The 18,592-nt window shown below is 29.6% G+C and overlaps 2 protein-coding genes across 3 annotated transcripts in view; both read right to left on the reverse strand.

Moving 5' to 3' along the window:
- Positions 1-950: 950 nt before the first annotated feature.
- On the reverse strand, positions 951-4,346 carry LOC17875825. The gene is made up of 3 exons (XM_006279988.2): positions 4,098-4,346; positions 3,640-3,962; positions 951-2,882 (listed from the first exon to the last, which is right to left on the reverse strand). Exons 1-3 carry the CDS (start codon positions 4,309-4,311, stop codon positions 1,122-1,124), a joined length of 2,298 nt encoding a protein of 765 aa, XP_006280050.1. The 5' UTR covers positions 4,312-4,346; the 3' UTR covers positions 951-1,121.
- Positions 4,347-18,110: 13,764 nt separating this feature from the next.
- The window catches only part of LOC111829086 (extensin-2-like), a 3,365-nt gene continuing 2,883 nt past the window's right edge, over positions 18,111-18,592 (reverse strand). The window contains exon 3 of one of the 2 annotated variants that reach the window (XM_023777807.1): positions 18,111-18,528. In XM_023777807.1, coding sequence (XP_023633575.1) covers positions 18,217-18,528 — 312 coding nt within the window. In that variant the 3' untranslated portion in view covers positions 18,111-18,216. The other variant, XM_023777809.1, reaches the window with a different exon arrangement.

Here is an 18,592-nt window from a genome sequence, read left to right on the forward strand (position 1 = left end):
ACATCTCAGTGGTATACTTGACACGTGTCATGATCCTGGTAATGACTAACTTTAAAAACCAAATTTTATATAATAAAATTGAATATTAAATTTTGAAATATTCTCATATGTGTTATAAACTAATTTTGTTTTGATCCAACAGATTTATTTTTCTCAAGAGTATATATATTATTGAACAACCCAAAGATTACATCTTACAAGGCCTAACAGCCCACACATTTTGCAGAAACAAGAGAGTGAAGCCCATCAAGAGCTTACCAAATTTACATCAAAAGCAAAAAAAGAGTTTTATCGTTTAGACTCTATCGAAGTCACGTGTCAAAATGAGATTACTACTGCAATACATGTTATGAGTCATCAAGAAGTCTACTGGCATCAACCATTGCTGTTGAGCACCAATTCCGGTAACGAAAGCATCGCCGATGAACAATCGAACAAAACTTTCATTTTTTGAGTTACCGTATTGATCTGAATTGACCTCCCATAGAAAGCTACAACATAATGGAATTGTAAATATCCTTCGATCCTTCTACCCAAGATGCAATACTTTGAACTGTTCTGCAAATCAAGCTTTAAAGTAAAATATTTTCAACCTCTAGGAAATTGAATTTATTTCACTAACTAGCAAGTGCAAAAGAGACAAATTGGAGAAATCTATCATGAATAGATAATCACAAACTCATATCAAATGCAATTATTGTAATATAAAACATTAAAGAAATCGGAAAAAACCGATTTACGGCAAAGACGAAACGAGACCGGCCAACTCTGCTAATATAAGTCAGACGTTGCCGGACGCAAACCGGCCATCTCTGCTAATAGATGCAGAACATGCCGGACAAAAGCCCAAAACTATTGGGACGGCTGTTCACAGGGAAAATTCTAGTCGGCGGATGTAAATTGTTTATCTCTCTAAACGGTATGTGTGAGAGAAGAGAGAGGAGTTGTGATAGTGTTCTGATCCAACAGATTATAATTAGAAATTTCACAAGGTTTCAAATTCTATGTACAGTAAAATATCTTCTTTCTAAATAACAACCAGCATAATCGCTAGTATCATTAAGGCTTGCAACACTACCAATCTACCTTCCACAGACTCAACATGGCATTTAGTTTCTCCGTTATATCAGACTTGCTTCTGAGGTTTCATCATTAACGTGTAGATGTATCTCGTTCGTCTCATAGTGATCCATCTCCACAGACGAAAGGGTATCTGTTGGTGGTCCTTTGAGTTCTTCTTCTTCTTCTTCCACTGAGACCAAGTTATCATCAAAAGCTTTGTTCTTGCAATCTACATCAGTCTTAGATTCTTCTGTGAAGAGTGCCTCGAAGAAACTTTTGCTATCAGAGTCTTGATTCTCTGAACTAAATTTCACATCCAGGACTGAAGTTAGAAAATTAATTGAAGATGTAGTTGGTTGCAGACCGACAACACTCTTAAAGACATCATCCATTTCGGGCTCTCCTTTGCATTTTGTAGTAGTTAGATTTGAATTCTCGAGCTCGTGAATCAAGGAATCAGAATCCTTTTCTGTGTAACAATCAGCTTTTGTGCTTGATGTAAACATATCTTCATCTAAAGCATTGTCCCTGACGCTAACCACTGTCTTAGCTTCCTTATCTCCTCCAAAACTATCATCTCGTTTTTTAAAATCTCCATAAATCGTTTCCTGAGAATTGTCTTCAATACATGGAGTAATTCCAGGGACTTTCTGTGAAGAAGTTGCGCTCTCCGAGGCAGAGTATATGTTTTCTGCAACTTGGCTTTTGTCTGGATGGCCACCAGTCCGAGGTTTATCTTCTATTTCCATATCGTCTTCATTTGAAAATTCAGGTGCTGTGACTGCGAAGGCTTGGCTGTATTTTCCATCCGTGATCGAATGTGAAGACAAAAATCCAGCAAGTGCAGATGCTAAAGCGTCATTTATAGACAATGAACGTTTTGGTTTCTCTTCAAAAGAATGACTACCCTCCTCACTACTGGTCTCAGGTTCAGTAGAAATCACCTCATTTCCCGAGATTGAGTTATTTTCACTCTCCAGTTCTTCCAGCCTGTTCTTCGGTAGTACAACAGCACAATCTTCAATAGAGGATTCAGGGATAACTATTTTTGTACATGAGACCAACTGTGGATTCTCAGTGCTTTTAGTCAATCCATCCAACTCATCGGTATCGGAAATTTTATCTCCATCACAGCCCAGAGTATCTGGATTGGGTATTTTCTTTTGACAAACCAATTCAGACTCAAATGATTTCTTTCCTAGCTGTTCGAGTTTCTTCTCTACTAGGTGAAGCCTTGCATCAATACTATTGATTGGTTTCAACATCTGATCTTCAAATCTTGTCAAGATAGTTTCTATTCTGCTTACCTTGTTAACAAGATCACCCAAGATAGTCTCCATATTACTGCACGATGTAGCAGGTTTCATTTCTTCTCCAGATACTCGCGTTGCAAAATCAACCCGCTTTGAAAGAGTATCAACTAAAACCGGTGGGCTCACTCCTATTAGATCAGCTTTACTGGAAATTTTCTCCTGGTGAATTCCTTTCACGATCCCATCCGAGTCATTTGAGTTTCCTAAAGTTCCTGGGTTAGTGATATTGGACTTGCCAGAAACTTCTCTATCCCGTTCTCTTCTGACATCTTTTCCTCGAGATAGCTGCAAAAGAGCAGGCATAAACATAGCCATCAACGAACTACTGGATGAATTTCCAGCTCCACTCGCTTCTTCCTGCTCTGACTCACTTGAATCAACAGGATCAGCAAACACATAAACTTCATCAACAAGTGCACATCTTTTATCCTGAAGCGAAAGAAGACGGAGTGTAATCGAAGTACATGGATCGACATCATTAATCTCCGCAGTAGCTTCATAAAAATCCTGAAAAAACATTTTTCCATCAACATCAACCATTACTAAAAGAACAAGATAACAACAAACAGAACAACAACAAATACATCTCTAATATTCATCATTCCTCCATAATTTGATCTATGAGAGCAACAAGACTAAAACCGTGTGAAATTATATTTCAATTACGCCAACCACCTGAATTTAACAAGTCTGTGTGTCCTTGTTATCATGTCTGATACAAGATACACATCGCACATAAACCTCGAAATAAATAACGTGGGACGTTTTAGTTCTATAACTAATTCACTTGGCGATATTACACCAAAAAGTACAGCCATCTGAATTACTTATATGGCTAATTAAAAAATGCCAAAATTGCATTACTATCTTAGTAATTTGACTAGGTAGCAGTGACAGTACTCTCACTCCTATGTGCAAACCAATACAAAAAGAAACGCATTGAAAGACACATTGTTCCACAACATAGGCCCAACCAAGGCGGTGTGAGATCAGCTCCGATCTCACGTGCTCTATCTCACTCAGTTACGCGTTTCAACTACCACCATACCAAACCTTTGAGATATTTTCATCCTTGTCTCTAGACTGATCGCAAACCCTACATTTAACTCTCTTACCATCGATCCTTGGGTATAGACAGGCATATACATAAAACATACATGGTATGCACACATGTTGTATATTCATTAGTTGCACTTGTATATCATTTTATTTTCTATAGAGATATTAGTCCATAATTTGATGAGAGAGTCCTTAAACTCATTACCTGTTTCCCTAATTGTGACAATAGAAGCAGATCTTTCTCATTATTCAACAGAGAATCATCACCAGCTTTCACTTCAACCCAATCATCTTCGCTCGACCGTACATTACCATTATCTTTCACCTTCCTCTCCACCAAACTCTTAGAAGCATCAGAGTCAGTATAAGAGACCTGAAGCACTTCTTCATCTCTCACAGCAACACCACATCGAACTGTACACAAGTATTCCTTATCCTGACGCCGCTTTTTCGTGTAATACACTTCATATACTCGTGCACTACTTCGTATATAAACTTGCCTTAGTTCATACTCTTGTGCAAATGTAACTGAAAAACCAAAATCACCACATCGCACGAACATCAAAAATTACAATCGATTTCACCGTATACCACTATCGATCTACTTCAATTAAAGGTTTATATCATCAGATTGGATCGGAGGATAAGGATCAAGCAAGGTACTTGTGATTTCGCAAGGCTCGCCGTTGGGAACAGGAGGGAGTAGAAGTAACGGGGACTTGGTTACATGATCGGCGGCGGCGGAGATGATTCCGTCGTCAGATTCTTGGTTTGCGGTGGAGGAGGACTCAAAGGAGATGGAGACTGTGAGAGAACCGACGGCGAGATACCAGTTTGTGGTAGAATTGAACTCGTCGTCGTGGTTGCTCGCATCCATGGCTTTGATTTGAGAAGATTTTGGGTTTATTAACATTTAAGAAGATTTTGGATTTTGATTTGATGGATCCGAATTGATATAAATGATATTTATAAATATATATCTTATTATATAAAGATTGGTTTTCAAAGTCAGCTATTAACAAGATCGTGACATGTGTTAATTATAAACGATAGGATGTTGACACGTGTCAATTTTAATTTTATCAGTTTGGGTTCATAAAGGAGAATTAGGATTTACATTTTACAAATAAAATAGATTATGAGTTTAACTAAATAAATATTTTTATTCATGATTTTATAATATGTTATATTTGTGAAATTTTTAATTTATGTGTGAATGTATTATGCCGTTGAACAATTTCATTGTCTAAAACATAAGGGTGAATAAAATATTTTCGAAAATATTTTTTTAGCTTAAATTAAATATAACAAAAGTTCAATATAATTCGTAATATAGTAATTTTAAAATATTTTCCAAAAATATGTAGTTTTTATAATTCATATTTGAAAGATTTTTAGTTTTTTTCCTTAACGATGCTATATTTATTTTAATTTTTTTATGTTTATTTGCGTTGTTTATATAAACTTATTTACAAATGACTTTATTTGTATGTAACATCATATTTAGATTCTATATATATAATAGGAGAGTTATCTCTCCATTTAGAGTGTCCACCTAAGCATCTACATAAACAATATTATTTATTTTATATTAAAATAAAAAATGAAATATTCATTTAATGCATAATATGTTATTTGTAAATAATAAAAAGAGATTATAGATAAATAAAAAAACGATTTTTACATAATTTTAACATAGAATTTGTTTTCATGGTAATAAATAAAAATTAAAAAACAAAACAAATAAAATATAATAAAACTAAAAATAGTAACAGTTTAAAACCAATACTATGAAAATTGCATTTGTAATAATAATATGATTCCAACTCTTAACAGAAAAACCATTTAAAATAATATAACATTTTAAAATGTGTTAGTGAGTTTGAAGTATATTTTTAATGCATGGTAGAATAATATAACATTTTTGTAATTGTATGTTTTTACTTTTAAAGAAAAACAAAAGATTACTAAGTTTAATTTACAACCCTTTAAGACGGAGATATTTGAAAGGTCACACTTTATGACGTGAAATTATATTAAAAAAATTAAAACATTATCATTAATCTTATAGAATAATAAATAAATAATGATCACATCATTCTTGAATTTTACGATAAAATATATAGAAAGTGATATATATAAGTCGTTAAAAGGGAAGTGATATGTAATTTTTGTAGCATATCTAAAAGATAAAGTCTATAATTAAGGAAGAAAAAGTTGTGATATGTTTTGAAAATCAATTCACACTTCAATTTATATTATATGAGTCAATAGAAGGTGAAATAACAAAACTAGATGTCGAGAGGCAACAAATGCATCATAGAAATGAAATGACAAATGAATTGGTAGTTAAAAGCAATTAAAAGAAATGACCTATTCTTTTGACATGATATTATATATGTATCTTTACAATTAAAACAAATAATGTTTAGAAAAATTCAAGACATACATTATTAGATTCAATGTCAGGCTTAACCGTTAGTTATAGAAAGTGAGATAAAATAGGCACATTCATGACTTGATCGAGAATTCTCTAATACCGCAATGCTCTTTCTTTGATGGATAAAGCAAACTCGCTAAACATATTCTTCTGACATGATATTATATATGTATCTTTACATTAAATAGTGTTTTGAGGCTATGTATATTCATATTTTATATAGAACTGTATGATATTCATATCATCATTTAGTCAGAAATGAAATCCAATTAGGTCAACACCTGTCGATAATTAACGTGGAATTTTTGAAAGATATGTTTTTATGGAATATGAATAAGAAATAAACTCTTTTCGTGATAAAGGATCATGAGTTGGTCGTCAATGTCCTTTATTATTCGCGCAAATTTCTCAGGTGATCTTTGTTAACCGTCAACAATATATATGTTCTATATTACTTAAAAATAAGTTTAATATTTAATTTCTAAGATTTGTCCTTTAAAATTTGAATAATTATAATTATGCTCAAAGTTTATATTCATATAAAATATTTTAAATGAAAATCCCGCGCAACGCGCGGGTACAAAATCTAGTTTAATATAAAGTATTCTTACTAATGACATTTTTCAAATCTACCACAACATTTTTGCAGCAATTTTTGGAAAACAATTGTCATTCACATTAATTGATTTAGTCTTTAAATTTAGAAAAAAATCAACATATTAAACATTGTGTTAAAAAAAATAAAAATTAACATATTAAACAATAAAAAAATTAATTCACAAAAATCCATAATTTCATTAACTCTTCTCATATCTCTGTAATTTAATCTATTAACAACAAAAAATTTTAAAAATCTTAAGAGTAACTTTTAAACATATATATATAGATAACACATAAATAATCTCATAATAATTTATATGATTTATTTTTTCACAAAAAAACGAAATTTATTTCAAAATTACTATAAATAAATTTAAATAGTACCAAAAAAATTTAAAAAAATATTTCGTAAATATCATATATTATTATTGATATGGATGTTGATATATCCTAGATTAAATTAAATATAAATTTTAATTATTGATGTAACTCTCCTACCGCCATCTCTTAAGTGGACCCCATGTTCACCACCATCCCATGGAACCACCTTTTTAATGGATCTCACGCCTTTCACTAAACCCATGAGCTCATCAATATCTGACGGTAGGTTTGTTACATCCGGGAGGCTTAAATCCTTGTTTGACGACCCTACAAATCACCACATGATATTTCTCTATGTTTTAGCTTTATTCACACAATTCCGACAATCACTTCCCGAAAGATCACCCATCATTTGACAACTCCACAGTTAAACGTGCTTATGTTGGAGTAGTTCAAATATTCCTTATCATGACGCCGCTTTTTCGTGTAATACACTTCATATAATCATGCACTACTTCGACTATAAACTTGCCTTAGTTCACGCTCTTGTGCAAATGTAACTGCAAACCAAAATCACCACATCGCACGAACATAAAAAATTCAAATCGACTTCATCGTATACCACTATCGTTTATAACATCAGATCAGATCGGAGAATAATGATTAAGGAAGGTACTTGTGATTTCGCAAGGCTCGCCGTTGGGAACAGGAGGGAGTATGATGAAGTCTGGAAGCTATAATAACGGACGAGAACACTAGATCTCAAGGGGACTTAGATTCTCGAATGGATCTTGATTAGAACGTCAAAACTTTAGGAATAAGTAATAGGGATATGGCGAGAATCCTCTTCTCAAGGCTTCGCACAAGAAGCTCTTTAGGGTTGAGAGGCCTCCTCTCTAGTCTTTAGACAAACCTCTCTTAAAACTCTTTTATTCAATAATCAATATTCTCTCTATTCTACAACGTAAGGATCCTTTAAATAAGAACTAGATGATGACCCGCACGTACATGCGGGTGTATTTTCAAAGCATAGTTTATTTGTTTAGTTATCTTAAATAATGTATTGTGAGAATGCTATTGATAAGTTTTTTTTAATTTCGTTTGGTTGAAGTAATTGGGGAAAATTCCATTAAAATTCCCCATCTAATTTTAATTTGGAAGTTTAATATACAATGTTATTTGATCGGAAACAAAATGCATGATTTATTAAATTTTGGTCTATTAATACATCAAGTATATAAAAGTTGTCGAATCGAAGAAACCGCTTAACAAACGATAATCGGATTGACGGAATCACTAAACCGGGGTTAAGGGAATTACACTAAACTTAGGGTTTATCGATCCCAATTCGATTTGAGGTAATAGCAAAAGACAATGCAGTCTTTGGATAACCCCAAGTTACCCATGTGTTTAGGGATTAGTGATTTCCTCAACCTCGGTTTAGTGATTCCGTCAATCCAATTAAGCGGTTTATTCGATTCGAAAATTTTTATATACTTAATGTATTAATAGACAAAAATTTAATAAAACATGCATTTTATTTTCAGTCAAATAACATTGGATATTAAACTTCCAGTCAAATACAGTCACAATGGAATTTTCCCCCATTGTGACTGTATTTTTTAAATGGATTAGTAGAATATAAAATGTTGAATTAGTAGACGAAATTTTATAATGAGATAGTCTTGAATGTATTTTCAAAGCATAGTTTATTTGTTTAGTTATCTTAAATAATGTATTGTGACAAAATTTAACAACTCTAATGGCAATTTCATTTACTTACCTATAGCTATGAAAAGAAAAAACTAATCGCCATGACGATGTTACCTAAACTAACCTTTGTCTTCTTCTATTTCTGTTTTCTTTTCTTTGTCCCATCACAACTAGCTTAGAGGTTTTTACTGCTAAAGACAGAGAGAGGTATCATTTTACATTTGTATAAGTCAACACAAATTTGTCTATTGAAGCACACATATTAATAGAAAGCTACTTACCAATTGTATTTTTTTTCTTTCCAACAGCAAAAACACTCCAAGTTATGAAATTGCAAAGACAAAAAAAAAAAAAAGAGTACAAATCAATAAATGATTTGGCAACATACTGGAAATGTCTATGAGTTCCTAAACTTCAATAAATCTTGAGATTTCAGTTCAATATCAATATTCTCCCAGTTACATATCTTTTATATATATATATATATATATATATATATATATTATTCATTTTATTCAACCTCAAAAAGAGGGTACATTTGAGAATACACTTTAAACAAGAAAATGATAAAACTTTAGGTGAAACAAGACAAGAAACTGAAGTGAAGCAATAAATGGGATCAAAGGCTCAAGCGAGATAGACTACCGCTGAAAAGAACCAAACCAAGAGGTAAGGTAGGTTTCCGGAGTATCTTTTATGTATTGTTTGTCATGAAACAATATTTTCAAAGAAAATATATATTCAACATGCAGTGTATGGGTCTCTCAAGACGATGGACCGTCTCCGCATTTGACCATTTCTTTCCGCGACCGTGCTTCTTCGTCCTTTATTACAACTGTAGGTTAAGTGAAGTTCTCTGTGACGTGTTATTTTGCAACATAGATTATTAAAATAAAGGAAAAAAGTAAAAAAGAACAAAGGTCAGTAGTAACACGTTCTAATCTTTTCTTTTCATTTTTTAATTAAAATAATCTATAGTATAAGTTCTCTTGAACTTTCTGTCTTTTTCCTATTTGGAAAATTTAATAGACCATTATTTTGTACTTGATTGTAACTTATGATTAAATATATAATTTTCCACAATTATACACTAACCAAAAATTTATTAAGCTTGAACAATTAATCTATCTATATACTATTAAAATGGGAGCATTTTTTATAGGTGTATCCAAACAAATTAAATAGAAAAAATGAAATAAATGTAATCCTAAACTTATAACCAAACAGAATTAATAACAGATTTTGAAAGGAAAAAATATGTTTTAAAATAAATAAAAAATCAAAACTAATAACTAATTAATATTTTTGGAAAGCATAATAAATTTGTTACCATAAAATGTGACATATTAAATTCGAAATAGTGTAATTGTAAACATATTTTAGATTTTCCTAATATATCTTACCTAATTTAAACTAATATATTTTACCTAATTTAAACTAATATATTTTAAAATATAATAATATTTTAATTTTGAAACGTTTAAAATAAAATTATATTTATCTACTATATACTATTAAAAGGGAAACATTTTGAATAAAATAAGCATATAATATACAATTTAAAGGTGTAGAGCATTATAACAATAAACTAGGTTTTAACCCGCGGTACACCGCATGACGATTGTTTTGACTAAAAAAATATATATTTAACTGGCAAGGATTTATTATGCAAATAATACAAAATAAAATGTTATTTTCCAAAAGGTACTTCAAAAATGTTAATATAGACAAGAATAAGGATAGTTAAGATAATTTAAAAAAATCCATAATTTTAGGAAACATAATATTTCTTTTTAAAAAAAAACAGTGATCCCTAAAATCAAGTATCCTAAAAAAATAGCTTAAAAATCTTCAAATTAAGAAAATATTTCTTATTACGAAAATATATGTATGAAAATCCCCATTAATTACGAAATATAGCTCATAAAATATTCAAGTTTAATACATACTTATTATCTTATTTCAAATTCCAAAAATAACTAATGTAAAATTCTAAATTATGGAGCAATCTTCTCAAACTGAATCCAACCACTTTTAACTCATATGTAAATTATAGAGCAATCTTATTTCAGATTTCATATTTTAATCATTGATTGTACTTTAAATTATTTTATACTGAAAGAAGATTCACATTATTATAATTTTTATATGTGAAATACAAAAAGTTTTTGAACTAGAATAAAGTTTTTTTAAAAATGTATTAGATGAAATTTCTTTAGTCCTATTTGTTCTAAATACAAGGACATGAAATTACATAAAGAGCGCGGAAAAAAGTTCATTTTAAAAAATAAAAATAAAAACAGTATCCAAACTATTTCAAATAAAATACATAACGAGAACTTTGGATAACGAAACAGATTATATAATTTGGATACCAATAATTTCAATTTTAAAGCTATTTCTGATAATTATATATTTTTCTGCGTCGGTTATGTGGCTTATTTAAAGGCTTCCAAAAAAAAAGCAATATATATATATATCTAATATAAAATATTATAATCTTAAAAAATTACTAATATAAATAACATAATTATCCAAAAAAAATTATTCTTGGTTAAAATTACTTATCATTAAGAATATTTAAAAACAAAACTAATTTTAATTTGGATAAAAAAATCTAATTTGAAATTTTACTGATAATTTAAATTTGGATAAAGAAATTTGATTTCATACTTTTACTGATTATATAATTTGCTGGTCAAACGTCGGTTTTACGGGATATCTGCAATTTTTTTTAAAGGAAAAATATAAGTATATCTTAATTTAATATATATTATTAAAATCTAAATTAATTTTTTAATCATTGAAGCGAACAATATAAGTTTATCTTATATATTAGGATATGAAATTACGGGTATGGGAAGAAAATGGGTAGTTCAGAAAATAAAAACCATTATCTAAACTGTTATTGGTAAAAGACGCGACGAAAATATAGGATAAAAGGAATTTGGGATAACGGGAACTCAAGTAGGACATATACGAACATACTATTTACTAATATGGACTATATGAAATAACATATATGGTAAGGTATGGGTAATTCAAAAAATAAAAATCATTATCTAAACTGTATTCCTAATAAAAGAGGGGTCGGAAATTTAGCGTAATACATGAATTTAAACAGAACATACGAAATTATATCATTTACTAATGTGGAGAATGCTAAATGTATATATTGGTGAGTTAAACATATTTTAATCGGTTGCGGAGTATGAATAGCAGACGTGTTAACCCGCTTGAATTTTTATCATCCGGGTTAGAATTTTTATTTTATTTTTAGTTGTTTTTATCCTGTCTAAAATAGACAACCACTTTTCTTTTACTATATAACTTTTTAATATAGTTGTTTTTACGGGTAACAAAACCAAATCTTATCGTTACTTTTGTTTAAACTAAATTGAAAACAAATCAAATACTGAACCATTACGAGTTTGGATTATGAATGTTAATAACATTTTTAAGAAATGTCTTTTACAAATATAACTCTACATATACATAATATAATGCAAACATGATAGCAAATTTAGTTTCTGAAATCAATCCCGCACGTACGTGCGGGTCCAAATCTAGTGAATTAATATAAACGATTCATTAAGCATAATTTTCTTATTGTTATTTTTTTAACTTGGGATAGTAACTTAATATATGTATACATATAAATATTTTAACAACGCTGAGCTTAGTAATAATAAAATTTCTAAAATATTCATTTTCCTTCATTTTATTGGTCTTTAGGAGAATCAGAAAATAATCCAGTTGCGACTATGACCGGTTATGGTGATGGTGATCACCTCTCCTGGTTGGCCATCTCCTCTATACTAGAAATAGTTCATGGTTCTTCACAAACTGAAGGTTTTACTACGTTGAAAATGTTCACAACTATTTATTGGCAGTGTTGGATCAAGTTCTTGTGGCTACAACAATGGACGAGAAGATTTTGTAGACTTTCTAAGATAAAGGGAGGATCTTTGTCCGAATCTTCAAGTATATCGATTTCAAGAAGGCGACAAGATTTAGAATCATCTCCAACGACACTAGAATTTTATTTCCTAATTAATGTAATGCCAATGGCATTTTGGAGTTTCAGCAGCAAGCCAGCAAGCTGATAGCCAATAAAAAAGTGTGTGAAGGGGGACATAACAGATTATATCTGTTAGCCTACAAGACTAGAAATAGCATGGTTACTCTCCACTCTTTCATCGAAATTGTAATAATTTCCTGTATTTGCGTAAATGGTCGTTTTGGAATGTTTCTGTATTTTGTAAACAATTTTTGATATCAATATAATTGATGTTGACGAAAAAAAGAGAATCGAAAAATTAATAACAAATATTATTAATTTGCACAAAGATACACATACTTACACTGTAACACTCTTTGAATCAAATAAAAATAAAAAAAGTTTGTATGGAATTTTGTTTCTGGGGCGTATATCCTAATATTACTACGTTTAAAGATAAATAAACAAATACTTATATATATTTCAATTTTCATTCCCGTATATCCAATAAGTTTCTCAATACAAACTTACATATATAAAAAATCATAAAAATAATCTGTGTATTGCAAACATATAATTATTTATATACTTGACCAATAAATTATTTTTATTTATACAATCTTTATTTTCTGTGTTTTAACATTTGATTAACAGAGTGCTATATACACCGTTGTTACAATCGATGAAGGTGGGAAAATATCTATATTAACATTTTTGAAGTACCTTTTGGGTTATAACCTTTTATTTTGTAATATTTGCATAATTATACCTTTGCCATTTGAATAATAACAAAATTTTAAGGTATATTATGAAATTAAATCATAATTAAATTGCAAAACTAGAAATTAATATTTATTAATTTTAACAAAATTTCCTAAATACTCTCCCTAATAAATTAAATATTTATCCAATATGTTTATATGATATTATTTTTTTAAAAATTTATATTATTACATAAAACATATATATTATAAATATTTTGCATATGTTGCAATTTGAATTTTTTAAAACGGACGTATATTACTCAAACAATACAAAAACGGTATCCATTAAAGTATTATTGATAATTGTGTAGCATGGGTCATGCGATGGAACATGTTACAAATTTAGATTATTATAATTATAGATATTTTTACGGGTTGTCTACTATCGTAAAACTCACAAAATATTTTAATCTAAAATATGACTATGTAAACGAAAAATGTTATGCCAACATCATTTTATTATTTTGAATATTAGACTTATTTAGTTAAGTTGATCAAATTATGATTATGTAAAAAACAAATTGTCATGCAATATTACACGGTTAAATCATAGAATTAATTTATCAAAATACAGTACAATCTTATATATATATATCAAACAAAATTAATAAAAATATATTTTAGAACATCATCCCGCGGTGTACCGCGGGTTAAAATCTAGTTATCATATATAAGTATAAAATCAAAATATATATACCGCTAACGATTGTTCCCGTTGGATCTCCAAGAATATGTTAAACGAATTATGTATAAGCAATAATTATACTATAACGGTTAAGGTTCTATATAAGAAAAACACATTAAATATTGGACCCGTGGTGTACCACGGGGTAAAATCTAGTATAATATATATGAATAATAAATCATTAGTATTCTGCATATGTTGTCATTTAAATTTTTTAAATACACATATATTACTTAATTTATGAAACAATATGTATTTAGCGTTCTACTTTGGCGGGTTGATGAATTTAAAGTTATACGGGTTGGTAAAATTACTATGTGTTATTTGCTCACCATTACAAATTTACAATTTTACAATTATTACATTTTACTATAAGTAAACTTGGTTATGACATAAATATTACTTGCAGCACATGTGATGAAGTGTGTTAGAGTTTAAATAAAGTTGATTATAAAAATGATGGTTTTAGCTTGAACTAAGACAAGCTATATGAAAATAAATATATAAATATGATATTTTTAGCTTCCTATGACATAAATATTACTTGTAGCACATGAGTATTACGCCAATCCCCTCATGACAGTCATATGTGAAACTGAACCTCTATATATTACACATTTATAATATGAATTAGAAATATATTAAGAGAAACTATAAGTACTAATATAATATCAAATTTCACATAGTAAAATTTCTCTCTCTTATTCTTCTTCCTACCATCGCATTTTCTTTTTCCTTAGATTTTTGTTTTTGCTCCTCTCATTACCTCCTCCCCCCCCCCTCTTTTACTTCAAAATCTATATACATAAATTAGTTATTCTCTCTAGAAGAGTTTAGAGGTCTTGAGACAAAAAAAAAGGTTAGATTTTTGGGTCTTCATATATAAAGAGATTATAAAAATAGTTACATTAGTTGTTTGCTTTTCTCATAGTTATGTTTGCAGAATCCTCAATACTATAAGGATATTATTGAGCTGTCTAAGATAAGTATCAAGACAAAGCAGTTTGTAGCTTAGCTGATTCCAAGATTTTTCACTTTTTTCACTTGTTTCAAAACAGAAGCTTTCGAGGCCTACTTTGATGTATCCAAGAAGTGAACACTCAGGTATGTACATAGTTGAACTTTGATTTGTTTGTAAGGCTCAGACTTTGTTTCACGGTAGTTAATTCTTTGGATATGTCCAAATAGAGTATGTAATTGGAGAAGAATTCGGAATCTTCATGGAAATCTGGAAAAGTTTGAGTACATTTGGAGAGCAGGCTCATCAAGATAAAATGCAAAAAATTATTAAAATTCCTGAAGAAGTGGAAAATTTTATTCACCAAAAGAGGTGAGTTTCTTGTGTCACATGCTTCTGCGGATGAACATAAGTCTCTTGTCAAATTATAAAAAAAAATTCCAAAGAATTTTTTTTGCACAATATATGATAATTATTATTTTTCTACGTTTTAAGATCCATTTTAATAAGATACAATTATTTATACAATATCCAACTCAGGTTAAACATATATTCATTGTTAAACTTTATTTTTATACCTAACTTTACACACTAGTAATTTATATCAACAACTCTTATACGCATTTCCTAAACGTTTTAGCTATCACATACATGTCTTAAAAGATGATATAACGTTAAAAGTCACCATAAAGTGTAAGAGATATTTTAAAGAACAAAATTTTTACATCGCCACTTTAATTTTGGGATAAGTCCATTAAAAACCTTTAAAGTGGAAGTTTAAAATGACAAACACTTCTATTGGAAGTTTGAAATAAAGAAAATCATTATTTATTATATATTTATCTCAACACCCACTCACAGAGCGCCACATATGCGTCTCTTAACCATCGTTTGGTATCTTTTATAAGATATGTATCTTAGCTATTTATCCACATTTTGCATTTAATTAAATCACAAATTCATGTAAGATATGCTTAAGAACCTCCCATTATGGATGGTCTAAACCTCTAAAATTAAGAACGCCTAAGATAAACCTTCAAGATGACAATTTTGTTACTTAAAACCTTTCGCTAACCCATAAAAATTAATGAATAATCTGGTTTCGTCAATAAAATAGACAAACAACTTTTTTATTTTATTATAAATAATAATGTCTTTATATTTTTATTTTTGTTAAAATTAATTTAAAATAAATTTCTAAGTATCAGTAATAATAGATTTTAAAATTATTGAATAACTAGAGATTTGAGTTATTTTGAATGATTTTAGAGAAATTCTTATTAATGACCTTTTCATGATATTCTTTTGCAAAAATAACCTCTTTATTGTTCATTTTCATTTTTACCCTCTCTTAATTTTAATGACCATTTTACCGCTAGTTGAAAATTAATTAAGTCAACAAAAGGAAAAAGTGCATTGGTCCCGAGAAAAGAATTTCTGAGAAAAAATTTCCAGCCAAAATTTGTTTTCGTGGAGGCACTGTTCTCGGAATTAAAATAATTTATAAGGTTTTAAAAGGGTTTTTAATGGATTTTGAAAGGATTTTATAGGATTTACAAAGATTTTTATAGGATTTTACAAGGGTTTTGGAATGGTTTTAAAAAAGTTTTACAAGGGTCTTTAAACAGTATTAAGAAGTTTTAAAAGGGTCTTTAAATAGTTTTAGAAGTTTACAAGGGTTTTTAAAAGGTAAGGATTTGGAATGGTTTTTAAAGGGTTTTGAAGTTTATAAGGGTTTTTAGAAGTTTTACAAGGGTTGTTAAAAGATTCTCAAAGGGGTTTTTTTTAACTTAAAATGATTTTTAAATGGTTTTGAAAATATTTACAAGTGTTTTGAATGGTTTTTAAAGGGATTTACCAGAGTTTTAAGTGGTTTTTGAAGTTTATAAGGGTTTTTATAGGGTTTACAAGGGGTTTAAAAGGGTAACCTAAAGATATTATTTTTTGCAAATTCCCCATGATTTTATATCAATTTGAAGTTTAATAACATGAGACTTGAGAAGAGACCTTAAAATATGAAGTTGAATAATATACGATTTATATAAAAAAAAAATCCAAATCTTCCAAAATACTAGTTCAATACACACCCCTAAATGACCAAATATTGATTTGAACTTGAGTGTACATTAGGAGAAATTAACCTAAATTATCTAAGCATCTAACCATATCAAATCATATTTGCAAAAACAAAATCAGCTCGTCGTATGTCCTCTAATTTGGCTATATTTTAGTGACCAATGGACATTTTTGCGACCTAACACTCTACGCAACATATTGATATATAAGAGTTGCTATAGTGCATTTGAGACGTACACTCTGTGTAATATTATATGCTAACATATTTGTGAGATTCGAGCTTCATAGCCCTTTTTCAAAAAAAAAGAGATTTGAGCTTCATGCATGAAAAATGAAGTTAATCTTGATAGACAACAACAAAAATTTGGATCAAAAAAATTTAGGCTTACTTAAACTATAAATTTATAAATTTTGATCTTTTGTGATATGAAATTTGATTAGTAAATCCAATTGAATAATAAGTTTTTGTAAATTACTACACTTTTAACAAAGTTCATTATGTTTTCTTTTGTTAAAAATTCTGGTTATAACATTCTTCATAAAGAGACTACAACTGATTAAAAGAAAAGAGGTTTAATCATGTGGCATCTCTTATATAAATACACTAACGTGAAATAAAAAGAAGTACACGATTATATATAGATTCAACATTGTGGTTGATATATTGTGGTTTCGATCTTGTACACATGATCACATGAGGTTGATTATGATTTGTCACAAGTGCAAGTGTTGTGAGAAATGTAGACTTGTGGAATTAACTTATCGTTATTTGTATCTTCAAGAATTTATATATGTAAAGAAGGGTAGAGTATACCTTTAAGGATGAATGCGTTGTAGTAACTTTTTGTTTGAGTGTCTATAATCTCTTTATACCAGATTTAGGTGAATAGGTCAATCATCCTTTATTAATACTTGTGGATCTTAAACGTTGAAAACATAAAAGAATTAAAGGATTATGTATATCCAAAGCTACTTGTCAAGAATACGGAGTATAGAATTCAATTTTGCAAAAGGAATTCATATAGATTGAAAGCAAAGTTTACACAAATAAAAGGAAAAAAAAAAAAACATGAAACCATGTGTAGGTTTGTAGCAAAATATTAAAATTAAGTACCAAAAAAATAAAAGTTATTAGATACGAGTAGCAACAAGTACAAAAGGATGGATTAGATCAAATAAAACTCAATAGCATATTTAAGAATCCACATTTTCTGTTGGGTTAAGCTTAGTACTCAGGTTTTGGAGAAGCTGAGTACGATGGTGGGGGTGGAGAGCTGTAGACATATGGGGGAGGAGGAGATTTGTATACAACCTTAGGGGAGGGAGAATAGTATGGTGGTGGTGGGGAACTGTAAACATATGATGGTGGAGGAGACTTGTATTCTACCTTATGAGAAGGTGAATAGTATGGTGGTGGTGGAGAACTGTAAACATATGGTGGTGGTGGAGACTTGTAGTCTACCTTAGGGGAAGGAGAGTAGTATGGTGGTGGTGGAGAACTGTAAACATATGGGGGAGGAGGAGACTTGTATACCACCTTAGGGGATGGGGAGTAGTACGGCGGTGGTGGGGAGTTATAAACATATGGTGGAGGGGGAGAC

The sequence above is a fragment of the Capsella rubella genome, unplaced genomic scaffold, assembly GCF_000375325.1.
Source record: "Capsella rubella cultivar Monte Gargano unplaced genomic scaffold, Caprub1_0 scaffold_8, whole genome shotgun sequence".
Lineage (NCBI taxonomy): Eukaryota > Viridiplantae > Streptophyta > Magnoliopsida > Brassicales > Brassicaceae > Capsella > Capsella rubella.